This window comes from Pseudochaenichthys georgianus, chromosome 13 (assembly GCF_902827115.2).
Source record: "Pseudochaenichthys georgianus chromosome 13, fPseGeo1.2, whole genome shotgun sequence".
NCBI lineage: Eukaryota > Metazoa > Chordata > Actinopteri > Perciformes > Channichthyidae > Pseudochaenichthys > Pseudochaenichthys georgianus.
This window is the reverse complement of record NC_047515.1, coordinates 19,486,087-19,501,222: the sequence shown is the minus strand read 5'-3', so window position 1 is coordinate 19,501,222 and position 15,136 is coordinate 19,486,087. Positions and strand designations below refer to the sequence as shown.

Here is a 15,136-nt window from a genome sequence, read left to right as displayed (position 1 = left end):
CACTGATTATTTAGGGAAGTGTTGGTTATTATGCAGACCAAAACAGTTCCCCCAATGTCCCATGTATTATTATTGGGACACTTACTTTTGCAGTTTAATGACCATTTTAAATCTGAAACTGACACATTCACAGTGTTCTGGGAGACACATACTGAGAGGTGTTGTTTGTTTTAGTGAAAGGTAGATAGGCTGAAGCAGAGCCATATAATAGAAGAGTTACGACAACGGAAGTCCAAAAACGGTTATCGTCACGTGGTTCATGTAGACGAGGATCGTTCCCCTGAAGTTCATGGCCGGCAATGTGAATGCATTGATAACAGGAGATAGAACTACGATTTTTGGTAATTATTAGTGAATAAAGGTTTTGATTTGCAATATTTATACAACAAATCGATATGTGTATGTATTTACATCAATATGTTTTAAAAAATAAAATTGAATTTGCTAATATTAAGTGATAATATTAGGATTAGTGTGAACAACTAGTTTACATGTTAGGCTAACAGTGCCTTGGTTAGAGAGCCTGTTGCTGTTTATTTATAGCTTTGAATTCTTTAAAACCAACATTATCTTCTTAAACTTGTATGGTAGTCAGGAGCATCACTTTCTAATGTTTATTGATACATTTAGAGGGAGGGGATCTAAAGTAATGCTTTAAAATTCAGATTAGATTAATTTCTACCATTTTCTTAAATTCATGGTAGTTTCAGTAATCCCATGGTAATCGAGGACACAAGTTATCTAAATGACTAATGTCATATTTATGGCTTTTAGAAAGGACAGGAGACCGACAGGTGACTATCAAAGGACTAGCATATCATGCAGTTTGTCGGTGCATTTTCCTCCGTGTTGTCCTGGTTTGCTGTGCTGCCTGGGGATGCTCAAATCGCTCAGAGAAAGGAATACGAATGTACGGCTTCCCCACTGACACAGAGCGGAGGAAAAAATGGCTGGCTCAAGTCAGCAGGAGCAATTTCACGACCAACAGCAAACAAAATATGTGATGTAATTATATACAAACACTGCATTTGCACTTTTTCACCAAACGAAAACCACACCATTGGGAAAGCTTAATGTTTTGTTTAATACAAAAAAACAGGGAAAGGCTTGAAAAACACAGAGTTGAGACTCAGGGTGCAGGGTGAGGGTCTCAGTGCAGGTATTCAGGCTCCATTGAATCCCCCTCTGGTTCTTGTGCTGAAAGAGGGAGTAACAGACAGTAGAAGGGTTATACACACACAGCACACCTATTGGATGGGGAAATTGCCTTGGGGAGATAAGGTGTGGTCTTTGTTCCCAACTGACGTTATGGAACTTTATTATTTGTGAGTTTAACAAAGTATGACAAATGGCATCAGTAACAGATGTGATATGAATTTCTATAAAGTTGTCTCACATTCTTGGTCATATTTTATATACAGTATGTAATGAGTATAACATGTCCAGTAAGTATAAAGTGTTTCCTAATACTGTGTATTCAACCACTATGGAATATGTATGTGGGCAGACAAAACTGAGTTGTTCTGTGTGTGAAGTAACCTCAAGTCACTCCGCAGGCACATTTTGATGCAGACCAGTTTGTCAAGACAAAAAACGGCAAGACTAGGCTGAGAGCAGAGACTATACCCACCATCTTCGTGCATCGCCCTGTGGTCGAAAAGAGAAGGGCCCCTGCACCACGATTCACCCCGGGACCTGTATCTACAAAGCCCATAGCTCATGATCACAGCTATAGTGTGAAAGGTGACACAGGTATAATAAGTATGAACTCTTAGTAACAAAAGTAATATTTCTTATTTTTAAGTGGTATAATATTTAAAATGTTCGAAAATGTACAGTGCCATGTCTTCTACTTACATTAGTCTCAAAGATTGAGGGAAGAAGGGATGAGGAGACTGAGAGAAAGGAAAGTGAGGGTGAAGAAAGAGAGGACATGGCTAGTGAGGAGAGACAGGGAGGGCGGACACCACCCACTCAGCCGGCAGCATACAAGGGAACCAGCAGCCAGTCAGCATACGAGGGAACCAGCAGCCAGTCAGCATACGAGGGAACCAGCAGCCAGTCAGCATACGAGGGAACCAGCAGCCAGTCAGCATACGAGGGAACCAGCAGCCAGTCAAACAGATCTATTAAAACAATTAAAGAGAAAATTAAAGAGCCAAGAAGGAATCACCAAAAAAGCAAAGGCTGCACTAAGAAAAATCAGGAAGGAAAATGCAGCTCTCAAGAAAACAATGAAAATTAGGGACAAGAAATATAAGAAAACGTTTTCAAATGACCAACTTAAGGCATTAGGCAGACTCACCACAAAGGGGATGAAATGGAGCAATGAGACAATTAAGAAGGCTTTAAAAATTCGCTTTGGGTGCGGACCAACGGGTTACAAAACTCTGCAGGAATTGAAGATTCTCCTTCCAGGAATAAGGACACTGCAAAGAAGGATGCAATGTGTTAAGTTTGAGCCTGGTGTGTTGACAGAGGTCTTTGATTTCCTAAAATTTAAGGCAGATTGATTGACAGACCTTGAAAGGGAGTGTGTGTTGACCTTGGATGAAATGGCAATCACACCAAGTGTGGAGTTAGACATGATTACAGGCAAACTGTACCGTGATGTGACTTTACCAGGGGGGTATACTGCGAAGCAGGATTTTCGCTTAGCCGGCTAAATTCAGGGAAAACTCTGGCTTTCCGGTCATCCGAAGCTGGTTCTCTTTTTAGCAGGCCAGATCTCCATGGTAATATATGCTAAGCAGCTAACCTGGTCGGGAGCAGGTTAGGTTGCAGGCTAAGAGCTCAACTCAGTGAAAGCACTGCCTGCTGACCAATCAGAGCTCAGTGTGCGGAGTTTAAAGCGATCAAGTCATATTACAGGAGAAAGGAAATACAGAAAAACTGCCGTTGCAGGAAAGACGGCCAGCAAAAATCACGACTGTGTGAACGTGAACATGAATAGAATATCACCTCCATCTTCAGAGCAATCTGACTATTATAACATTAGCGTTAAGAAAGCTTACTTAAATATCGGCCACAACATAAGTAACCGGATCAGAGTACATTAAGTACAGTCCGCTGCATATCACTTCATAATGTATCATATATTTCCTTATCTGAGTCAGCTGAGCCGTATCTGGCCGTGCAACACTCACAGCGTCACAGACTGTATGCTGAAGTATTATTTTAAGCAACACATTAAGTTGACGAAACACTCTCGAGTCAAATGTAATTAAAGTCAGATCGTGTTTTAGATGGGGCAGTGATATCATAAACCTCTTAATGTACGCATTCAAACACTTTTTCTATTCCCAGCTGTATTCACCTTGCAGGTGCAGCTCTGTGGCTTTGATCCTGGATCAAGTGTTTAAGTCATGGATGTTTAAAGTGTAACTTCTTCATGTCTAATATTAAAGTTCACTTTTCATTCAGGAAGTATGACGCTGCGCTGTCAGTACGCTTCTCCATGTTTGTGATTGGTCGAATGCTCCAGATACCACCCCTTTCATGTGAACGTGCACCTAACTAGATAGGACACGGCTGGCTTGAGCGATCCACTTGATAACCCGCGTCGTAGTACAGTTTAGCGAGAGCGCGTATGTTTTGGATTAGGCCAACCGGCTAACTCAAACATATCCAGGTTAGGTTGAACCCGGTTCGTAGTATAGGCCCCAGGTCACACAGGGGTGGCAACACATGCTTGTGTGTTTATGTTGGCTGGAAACACAACACGGTGGAAGCAAGTAGTGGCATATCATTACACTGGCAATTCTACCAATGGAGCAGAGTACAGGTCAATCATTATTGATATAATACAGAGGGCAGCATCCATAGGGCTACATGTCCTTGATGTCACCACCAACATGGGTAGCCCTAACCGAGCCATGTGGAAATCCTTTGGGGTGGACCAAAATAAAACATCGGTGCCACATCCAGCAAAACCAGACAGGCAGCTTTATTTCATGCCTGATGTCCCACATCTGGTAAAAATGGAGTAAGAGAGGGACTTGAAAAACCTTGGTGGCTCTCTACTCATGTTGTTACAGTTGTCTTGGTTACAGCTCTCAAGTTTTTTTTTTTGCCATTTCCACATCTTTAGAAAATATGAAATAAAAAATTGGAGTGAAATCAACCTCTTCTCTGGAGAACAAACTTTGATTTCTCTGTCTTGTGAGTTTGCAGTCTTGCAGTTTTGCTCCTCCACCTGTAACATCACTGCCCCTCCACCTGCCATACAGTAGGTTACTAACAAGATTACTTATATAATACAGTGATATAATACATGTTTAGTATGCTTACTTATATAAAACAGGAGTATTAAAACTTACCTTGTGTTTTCACTCTCACTTAAGTCCCTCTCCCTTTGCCATCAATCCAAAATCAGCTGAGCTGCAACATTATACAGAGGGGGTAATAATCAACATAGTCACAAGGACACAATATGGCTCTGCTAAAAACACTCACTCTTACACGCACCAAAGTTATATTTATCTAATATTTAACTCCCTCCACCCCCGCATATAATCCCGTTTAGAAGCCCCTCTTCTCTAATTCAACAACGTTGGACCAAATAGACATTAAGAGAACGGAATTTACAATTAAAAGGCTGTTCAACGTGTGTTGCTAACTTGCTTCGGTATCCTAGCTTAATCTGTTATCTGTAAACGTTCCCTAAATCTACTAATTTAGGGATAATCCACTGACATCCTTTAATACATATGTTAATTTGAATCAGATGTACTGATAATATCCGCACTATAAATCTTTAAACTTTCTTCCTTACCTTTAAAAGTCCGTCACGAACGGTCTATTATGCTGCAACTCTACAGCTCTGCTAGCCTTGGCGCTAACTTCCGGGGAACGATTGAGAGGCTCCACGATTCGCCATTGCTGTAAAAAAAGTGGTCCATTGGAGTGAACGGAGATGTCGTAACTCTTCTATTAAATGGCTCTGGCTGAAGTATTCAGGTCAGCAGAAACGCACAGAAGGAAGTGTAATGACTTAATTTAGTATTTAGTACAGCTACTTAGTTGCAACACATTTGTAATGTGGGTGTTCCTGCAGAGGCGCGGGAAGGTATTTTGAGTGGGGGTGCTGAGGTGCTGGACGTCCCCTCTTCCTAAACCACACGCACACAGTACACCCGCGACTGTGTTACAATGAAGGCTCGATAATCAGCTCACGGCATATAGGCAGGGGTAAAGTGCTATTTTTTTACGAGTGGGGAGCGGACCTCACCTCCTCTAGGGGGGTCCGGGGGGATGGTCCCCCTGGAAGATTTTTTTAAATATTGAAGTTAAAGCATCAATCTGGTGCACTTTGAGAGCAACATGAAGAGATCTATGGATACATCTCTCAAACACCCAGATGAAACACAACTGTAAGCAGATGTTTCTTTTTCTTTATGGATATTTTACAAATCACTCCCTTTTCAAACTGTATTCTTGTTTTACTGCCATATAGTATTTCATACCTGTTTTTCATTTATTCTCTTATTTTTTTATAATGATCATATGAAGATGTACGGAGCCCTGGGGGTATACTCATGGTGAAGCAGCAGCACATGATACTAGGTAGAAATTCAAAACAGCATGATGTAAGATTCAAAGGTTTTAATGTCATATGCACATAAGCTACAGTGTAGAAATGGCAATGAAAATCAACTTTATATTATGCTTTTAAGTACCAATGTAACAATTTGTGAGCAACCGCAGCAAATTTCTGGCTACATATCGCGACGTTACTGTTGGTCCAAGCTTTGCTGACAGCCACCGGACCGTTTTGCAGACAGTATCTGTGTGTGAAGACATGAATAAAACCATTAGACATCATCTATTAATAAACAAATCCCTTACATAAACTAAAAACTATTCACTCACCAAGAACAATCTTTTGCTCTTTCTCCCCAGACTCATCTGATTGATCATGGTCATCCTCCTCTTGGTCTCCCACAATGCCTTGCTCAGTGTCATCCAGCTCCATTCCATTCACAAACTCAGCCTCCAGAGTGGCAACTGTAGCTCCCGAAGCCTTGGTGAAACCAGAAAGGGTGAGCTCAATGTTGGCACCATTAGAGTCTTCTGTCCCCTCTCTACCCTCATTTGTCTCAGTCACCTCCTCCTCCTCCAGCTCGCCACCTTCCTCTCCCTCGCTAGCTTGTTTCAAGTCCTGGCTGCTGTCAGCTGATTTGAGACTGGCTCTATCCCGCATTGAGTCTCCATCACCCAGGGAGAGCTCACTTGTGCTGCTTTTGTTACTTAGCTTCCCCACACTTAGAGACTCCTGGTCTTGATCCTTGGCTGAAGAGTTCTGGCTCTGCTGTTTCCCGGCAGCTGCTCCACTGTTTACATAGAACCCATTCTGAAAGTCCTCTGCCTCTGAGAGAAACACTTGGTCATTCAGACTAATGCCAGAGGAGTAATCAACCATCCCTGTCTCTCCCCCCACCCCTACTCCTCCACTGGCACCACTGCCACCTCCCATATTGCCGCTAACAGTCCCAGATGGTGGCCGCACTTCTCCACACTGAAAGTCCTCTTCTTCTTCCTCTCCTAGATTACATTGAACACCCCTCAACCCTTTGCAAGATTCCTCGCCAGAGCCTGAGATGGAGCTTTCAAAGCCAGTGATGACCTGCAGCACATGGGGAAGAAGGCTGGACAGAAAGGCCTGCAGACCGAGCCTCACTATCAGCTGTAGAATAAAACAGTCAGTGTAGAGATAAAAACGTCCTCTGAGGCAGTGAGGGTTTTCATAAACGTTGATCAGTGGCTTCAGTAAGTACTTGTTTGCATTTCTGGGACCCAGTACTCCAGAGATGGGTTCGAAGAGGTACCAAGCTGCATAGACAGCAGTGGACTCCTCAAGCATGAGGGCCAGAATGAAGGGCAAGAGAATCTCAAGACCCTCCCCTGTGATGTTTCCCCGCAACAGTGTTTCAAGCTTCTGCCACAGGTGAAAGACAACATCTCTTCCTTGAAGACTACAAGTAGTCTCCATCTTGGAGTGGTAGGAAAAGATAAAGCCATGAAGTGCTTCAAAATAGGAAGGGAAAGGAAAGGGGGTGATGATTGGGTTCAGAAACTGACAGGGGCTTGGGGGAGGGAGACCATCGCAGATGGGTTCATATTTGAAAAGGAGTGGACTTGGGCAATCTGGTACATTTCTATTTGCCATACCAGAGTGCTTCTCTATTAGAAGCAGCATCTCAAGAGCGTGGTGAAAAGACAGTGGCACATCACGGAGGCTGGCAGAGCAGAGCTTCATAACAGCTTGGAAACGCTGTCTCAGGGGAGTGCCTGCATTCAGTCCTCTGAGCTTAGAGGCGTAGAATATCTCCGCGATGAGAACACCAAGGGCCTGCATGTCTCTTTGGTAGAGCTGTGTGTGAGAGAGTAGAGATTCCAGTACGATACCGTCTCTCATACAGTCAGTAGATCCTGCAGGATGCCATACTTCAGCATGCAGACTCTTCACCAGGAAATTGTTCAGCTTCTCCAGCTCTTCCAAAGGTTGCAATGGGTTAAAGCCTTCAGGGAGGACAATCTTGATTTCCTCTACATTGGTGGCAGTCAAACTCCCCTCTCCAAGTTTTTTGTTTGTTGACCCAACTCTTTGTAACATGGCACTTCGTAAACCAGGGCCTAAGCCCCCTGTGAAATCACCAGGGAATGAACTTGGGGACTGAGAAACAATGAGTGCTGCGTGCTCTCCAACCATCTTTCCTCCTGCCGTACTGACGCTTGGCATTGGCACAGCGCTGGACACAGAGCTGGATGAGCCGGCAGACGCTAATGAGTCCAGAGCTTCCATACCTTGTTCGAGCTCCTCATCTCTGTCTACCATGGTCCAGCTACTGGACTCACACCCTGTGGACTCTGGCACCATTCCATCCACAGTATCAGCCGCTGTCTTGACTTGAGGGATGTGTAGAGAAGGCACGTTAAGAGCAGCAAGGCCAATGAGAGGAGGTTCTGCTGAGGCGTACAGGGAGGGAGATAAGCGTGGCGGGTGGGGCTGGTCAAACAGCTGAACCACACCATAGGTAGTCAGATTGGTGTGGTGGTCAACCAGGTGCAGGCACACATTCTTGGCTTTGACAGCTTCTTTACCAGACAGCTTATAGCCAAATGTGAGATCTATCCAGTGATGCAAATACTGGGACACCTCTTTGCTCTCCAGAAGGCGCCGATGGATCTCTATAAACTCCTCGCATGACTTGCACCAGGAAGGCACATCCAAATCTGGCATGTCAGGGTGGATTGAGCGGAAAATAGAGGGATCTGTGTAGAACTCTGGAATGCACTCATCTGGGGTCCAGCTCTGCATGCGCTCCATACTGGCTGGGTATTCATTGGGCTCCCACTGCGATCTAACATGGCTGCACAACACTGACTTGGGTGTCTGTCGGGCTTTGTAGACATAGTACGTAATGTCTGAGAGCACATCTGATATGTGATGAGGTACATGGAGATGGTCAGACGGTCCAGCACCGCCAGCACCTATAGAGCCACCAAGGTCTCCGCCAACTCCGCTTCCACCAATCCCACCACCCGATGCAGCAGCCAAAGCCTCTTTGGTCATCTCATACGTGAAGTCCAGCTGCTTATCTCCTTTGTTGAGCCTGAACTTTGACCTCCTGAGGTCTCGGGGTTTTCCAAATGGCACAGTGAAATCAACCACCCAAGGCAGCACTGGGTGATAGTTGGGGTCTCCTTCTCGTCTTCCTGCTAACCTGCTGAGTTCCATTAAGTAGCGGAAGTTACTGACTCGACCATGGACCCAGTCCAAAACCAACTTCTTAAGCTCATCAAAGCAGTCTTCGCAAATTGTTTTATTCTCTTGGCTCACACATACATTGTTCCTTGGCAGGGCACTTTTTGGCATTTGTCTGCCAGTTGCGCTGTTTGCATCCCATTCAGTCCCCAGTTCCTCATAATGGGCCAAGTTGAGTTTGAGACGACTGCAGAGCTGCTCATCTACAGCAATGTCCTGCAGGGAGAGTTCTCCACAAGACAGACCTGCTGCTGCATGACATCCCTGCAGGGCTGTCAGTAACTGATAGAGAATGAACAACACTTTGGCATGGCTGTTAGCGAGCTTGGCTGGGCTGAAAGAGACAATGTCATGGAGTGAATACTGAGTATAAGGTAGGATTACATAGAGCATCTCAGCCGTCTCGAGCAGACACTCTGCAGGCAGAACATTAGGACACATATGGTATGTCTGGGACTTGGAGAAGCAAGATGAACTGGATGGCTGACAGTTTTCTTTCTCTTTCTCTCTGGCTGGAGAAAGTGATGGGGACACTCTGTCAGATGAGAGGAATGTGGAATTGAAGAGCCTTTGCAGAGCATGACGCACTGAATCTACAGCTGCAACATGCATCTGTTCACTGGCTCCGGCATATGCTTGCACACGTTTGTAATGAGCATCACGCCACAGATTCCTGTGAAAGGGAAAAAGACAAAAGGAAAATCATTGTTATCTGTATTATTTTGCACACCTTTATGTTTTCACACTTGTTAAAACTAAATGTATATAATACAGTAAAATAGAGTGTAAACTGTAAACCTTTTAAATGAATGGTTTATGGACAAAAGCATCAAGCAGCATTTTGCTGGATACATTAGTTTATAAAGTAACCTGTTTTTAATTTGTTTGCAGATTTACATTTTAAAAGATAGAATAACAGAATATCAGAGTTTGTATCACCAACCTGACATTTTGCTGTGACACACACTGCATGGTTTTGACATAGGAATCCTGTGACATGAATTCCATTTGTTGATGGCACGGGTCTCTGGCCAATCTGTAGCTAAGCTTGTTTTTCCTCAGACCCTGAATGCACACTCGGGTCCAGCCAGATGGCAACTTCGCTTGGGAACACTGAAGATAAGTGCGAATTTCAGGCTCACTGATGCAGTCAAAGCGAGCACATCGCATGATCCTCCTCTCCCTCAGGCCCATCACCCAGCGCGTAGGCACAAGGGCTATGAGCTCCCTGGGACGGGGACCAGGGCCTTGCTGCCTCCGGTCAATCCCCAGGTCCTTTTCAACTGCACGCATCAACCAATCCATGGTGAGTGCTTGTTAAGAGTAACGGAATATCCTGCTGCGTATGCTTAGCTGTCTCCCTCAAGGACCACTGTCAGACATTCATGGAGGAAGAAATCAAAGTCACCCAGGGCAGACTTAATCTACTCTTCCACCTGCAGAAATGATTAAAAACCACAAATGGAAAACTAGATAAGGTTATAAAGCTTTTTTTTTTTGCACTGCAAGGTTGTGATGAGAAATGTTGCTGTTTTCGACAGAGGAGCAAATAAGGGTGGCGTAATGAAGGAGATATGTTTGAGTGAATGCATATGAATAACTTGTCCTTTTCATAGTTCCTGAAGTTTCAGCTCAGCACTGCTCACATGACTACTTCCTGCTACCGCCAAATCATCACAAGTCTAATGTGATTTCAATTGTATATTTACCATAAATAAACTATTACCCGTGGGCTTATTGAATGTTGCTAAATGTCCCTACAAATTTTTTCCAAAACGGTAATAGGTTACCAGAAGTTTAAATGGATTTAGTATAACGTTAGCTACGCTGCTAGCTGTCTGACAGAGATAACATCAACTAGATATAGCCCAATTTAAAGCGAAACTCTAAATATTGTAAGCCTCAACCCACACACGGTTATGATTTTAAGCTAATGACAGCCTCGGTCGCGTTGTTTATTATATGAGAGAGATTGCAGCTTTAATACGTTTTAGAAATACTATTGAGGAACTTACGTCAACCTAGTGCTAACAGTTAGCTTAAGGAAGGGGCTAACGAACAATACCTCATTCAAACAAGCAAACAACATTTAAATAGTTACAAACATAATTGACACAAAGCTAAACAAGAGCAGTCATAATAGTTAAATGTTACTACACGGTAATTTCGGAAGAACAGCACTCACCGTTTAATATTTAGCTCACCTCTCACCACTTGGATCAGTTGACAGCTGGCTAGCGTTAAGCTAACGGTGCACCTCCAGTTTCATGCATGTTGAGTTTGTGCAACAGTAACTTTATAAAACGAGGACATACAGCTGGGCGTCATTTAGTTTCTTCATTTTTCTGATGTCTACTGAAGCGTGACAGCGGAAAGACGACAGTCAGTCAGCCGATTATGTTTTTGTTCAGTGCTAGTTGGAGCCATGTTTAAGAAGAGCCACCTCACGTGACACAACACCAGCCCCATCTCATGTGATCACTGTTGCTGAAGTTTCTTCTTCCTTTGTGTAGAAAGGCAGCTTGGATCCTGGCTCTATGGTGCATTACTGCCATCTCCTGGAGTGAGTTGACACCTGTAGTGTTGGATTTATCTGATGTTTTCCATCAACCCTGTTCTCCTGGCAAAACATATTCTGCTCCCAATCATTTAATTTCATTCTCTGATATTTGTTTCCTACTAAGTAGCACCTGTTTTATACTGTTTTGGTACTATAACCTGACAATGCACAAGGACGGGTTGGAATCTTCTGCATAATGTGAAGATTGTCAATTGTCATTACAGTATAGCCTTTATTTCCTCTCATGTTTCTGTCAATACCCACTTTAATTGGATGAATTAAACGTCCACCCCTTATCTCCCCTCTAGTTCAATGACCAGAATAAACATTTGATAAACACCAGATATATTTTTTGGGTTTACTTGATAAAGCAGAGTAGATAATTTACCTATGCTAAGCCTGATGTTGGTTGTTGACAACCAGCCAACAGTGGAAAAAGTAAGACATTTTTGGATGATTTCCTTTCCTTTTGTTATATAATAATAGTAACATAGACCACTAGACTATAGGCTACCCACATTTGACCAAGTCTCAAATGTATAATATATGTTTGCTTACTGTATGCCTGGGATGTAGTGGAAGTCATCTCCACAAGATGGTGTTATGTCTGTCATTTCACAGACAAAAAGCTCAGCAGTCTTGTTCAGAAATATATCCTATGTTCATTTTCTTTCATCTCATCTTCTTTCTTTGAATCCCTCCAATTTGACTCAATCTTTTTCAATTTCCCTAAAATACCACTACTGTTATCTTTTGACACAACATGACATAAGTTATGGCTGTTGGCCAACTGTGTTTGACAGATAATGAATAAAATGGATTTGTTTCTGTGTTTCTTTTTCTTCAGAAAAGAGTATCATATGTATTACACAGTATAATGCAAATACCGGTACATTATATTCATACCATTTATTATTGGTATTTTTCCTCCAGATATTAAGATATTATGTTTAATTTTAATTTTAAGGATTAAAATATATATGTTGCAGTTAACTTAATGAATATGAACATAAGAATGTCAACCTATGCCTCTCAGTTTGCAATGATCTACTAGTGAAAGGCCAACATTGACTTTCTGGATTATAACACATTTTGGATGTCTTCACAATGGGTAACAATTGTGTCGAGGCATGAATGTTGAAAACCCAAACTAAACTCCCAATTACAGGGACACAAATTAAAAGCTTCACTTATCTGAGCATACTGCCAATGTAGCATAATTACCGTCAGCACTTTTACAGAAAATATACAGCCAAAGAACATGACATTCCTTTGCTCAGCATTTTAGTTATTCTCTGAGGTCTGCATTTAGTAGTTGTACTGCCTGCCAAGTTTAACGTCCCAAGCACAGCTTTTGTTTTGGTTTGAAGAATTCCCTTTAAATGGCAAAGACAATATGCACAGAAAGTGGACACAATTAATCGTACTCCGCATTGTATTTCAAAATATGTCAGTGCATTTAATTACCCCTGCAATACATTTCACACGTGCCATTGTATTGTACACATTATTCAAAATAATTGAATCCAACAAGCCGTTTACGACAGAGAGTGAATACACATACGGAGATGCTGTATGAGAAACCAATGTGAGTTTGGAAAATTGCACAATATAAATCTATTCTAGTATACCTCAACAATGGAATTATGATCAGTAGAAATGGCCTTTAAGATAACCCTAAACTATTTTTCCTGTAATAGTTGCCAATTTATTGCAGGGCAAAATCTCATTGGTTGAGAGTTGAGTCAGCAAAAACACGTCGGTTTGCTATCCTGGCTCCAAAATGGTGGAATGAGCTACCCATTGAAATCAGGACAGCAGATAGCTTGCACATCTTCTGGCGCAGACTGAAAACTCAATCTCTTTCGACTCCACTTCGAGCGATACAATTACTAACAAAACTCTTATATACTAATAAAGGGACTGGCTTATCTAAAGCCAGTTGAGTAGCACTTGAAATGTTTTAGCTCTATGAAACCTGATGTACTTATATGATTCTGTTTTCTTCAAGTTTGTATCTTGTTGGTCGAACGCACTTATTGTAAGTCACTTTGGATAAAAGCGTCAGCTAAATGCAATGTAATGTAATGTTTGTTTTATAAACGAAAAGGAAAACTAAGATGGCACAAGTTGCAAGAATATTTTTTTCTATTTTTAATAGTATGACTTCCAGCCATCAGTTTACTACCACATGGATTTCCTGTCCCCCCTATTCTTTTTTTAAATTGTGAATAATCTCACCCATAAGCCACTATGAATTCAAGGAATCAAACTCTATTACTGTAATTATCATGCATACAGTCATTTGAATCAAAGAGAAAAGTATAACGTTTGTCATGAAAGGAAAACAAAGCAACACAAACACTATAGTTTCATTTTAAGAAGGGTTAGTTGTGTCAGTAACACAATGCAGAAATCCACAAAAATATATTCAAATGTTTTTATAAAGAATTTACTGTAATACATTTGAGGAAGCCAGGCTTTTCGCTGGCATGAGAGGAAATACAATGTTCGTTAACAAACTGTTACCAAACAAACACACAACTCTCACGTCATTGTTTGTTCATTTGTTATAGAATGGGCATACTTGCACATTATGGGTTACTTAAATATTTCTAAAAACCATAATGCAAACAAATTACTAAATACATTAGATGATAAATTAATGTAATCTAGTCTGCTAAAACACTGATTATTTAGGGAAGTGTTGGTTATTATGCAGACCAAAACAGTTCCCCCAATGTCCCATGTATTATTATTGGGACACTTACTTTTGCAGTTTAATGACCATTTTAAATCTGAAACTGACACATTCACAGTGTTCTGGGAGACACATACTGAGAGGTGTTGTTTGTTTTAGTGAAAGGTAGATAGGCTGAAGCAGAGCCATATAATAGAAGAGTTACGACAACGGAAGTCCAAAAACGGTTATCGTCACGTGGTTCATGTAGACGAGGATCGTTCCCCTGAAGTTCATGGCCGGCAATGTGAATGCATTGATAACAGGAGATAGAACTACGATTTTGGTAATTATTAGTGAATAAAGGTTTTGATTTGCAATATTTATACAACAAATCGATATGTGTATGTATTTACATCAATATGTTTTAAAAAATAAAATTGAATTTGCTAATATTAAGTGATAATATTAGGATTAGTGTGAACAACTAGTTTACATGTTAGGCTAACAGTGCCTTGGTTAGAGAGCCTGTTGCTGTTTATTTATAGCTTTGAATTCTTTAAAACCAACATTATCTTCTTAAACTTGTATGGTAGTCAGGAGCATCACTTTCTAATGTTTATTGATACATTTAGAGGGAGGGGATCTAAAGTAATGCTTTAAAATTCAGATTAGATTAATTTCTACCATTTTCTTAAATTCATGGTAGTTTCAGTAATCCCATGGTAATCGAGGACACAAGTTATCTAAATGACTAATGTCATATTTATGGCTTTTAGAAAGGACAGGAGACCGACAGGTGACTATCAAAGGACTAGCATATCATGCAGTTTGTCGGTGCATTTTCCTCCGTGTTGTCCTGGTTTGCTGTGCTGCCTGGGGATGCTCAAATCGCTCAGAGAAAGGAATACGAATGTACGGCTTCCCCACTGACACAGAGCGGAGGAAAAAATGGCTGGCTCAAGTCAGCAGGAGCAATTTCACGACCAACAGCAAACAAAATATGTGATGTAATTATATACAAACACTGCATTTGCACTTTTTCACCAAACGAAAACCACACCATTGGGAAAGCTTAATGTTTTGTTTAATACAAAAAAACAGGGAAAGGCTTGAAAAACACAGAGTT

General features: G+C 41.7%; 1 protein-coding gene across 2 annotated transcripts; it reads right to left on the bottom strand.

Annotated features, from left to right (window-relative positions):
• Positions 1-5,624: 5,624 nt before the first annotated feature.
• On the bottom strand, positions 5,625-11,271 carry LOC117457485 (WD repeat-containing protein 81-like). Of its 2 annotated transcripts, none has more exons than XM_034097619.2 (4): positions 10,953-11,271; positions 9,711-10,203; positions 5,872-9,440; positions 5,625-5,786 (listed from the first exon to the last, which is right to left on the bottom strand). In XM_034097619.2, the coding sequence occupies exons 2-4, from the start codon at positions 10,070-10,072 to the stop codon at positions 5,671-5,673; spliced, it is 4,047 nt and encodes a 1,348-aa protein (XP_033953510.1). In that variant the 5' UTR covers positions 10,073-10,203; positions 10,953-11,271; the 3' UTR covers positions 5,625-5,670. The 2 variants fall into 2 exon arrangements, with proteins under 2 accessions (XP_033953510.1, XP_033953511.1); XM_034097620.2 differs by having other exon boundaries at positions 10,972-11,271.
• Between the last annotated feature and the right edge of the window lie 3,865 nt (positions 11,272-15,136).

Bases quoted from the DNA above. Each gene is read 5' to 3' on its own strand.
- LOC117457485 (XM_034097619.2), bottom strand. From the start codon at position 10,072: ATGGATTGGTTGATGCGTGCAGTTGAAAAGGACCTGGGGATTGACCGG. The intron at 9,441-9,710 runs GTTGGTGATACA...TCCCTTTCACAG, and splicing joins GTGTCACAGCAAAATGTCAG to GAATCTGTGGCGTGATGCTC. The intron at 5,787-5,871 runs GTGAGTGAATAG...CTTCACACACAG, and splicing joins AGAGCAAAAGATTGTTCTTG to ATACTGTCTGCAAAACGGTC.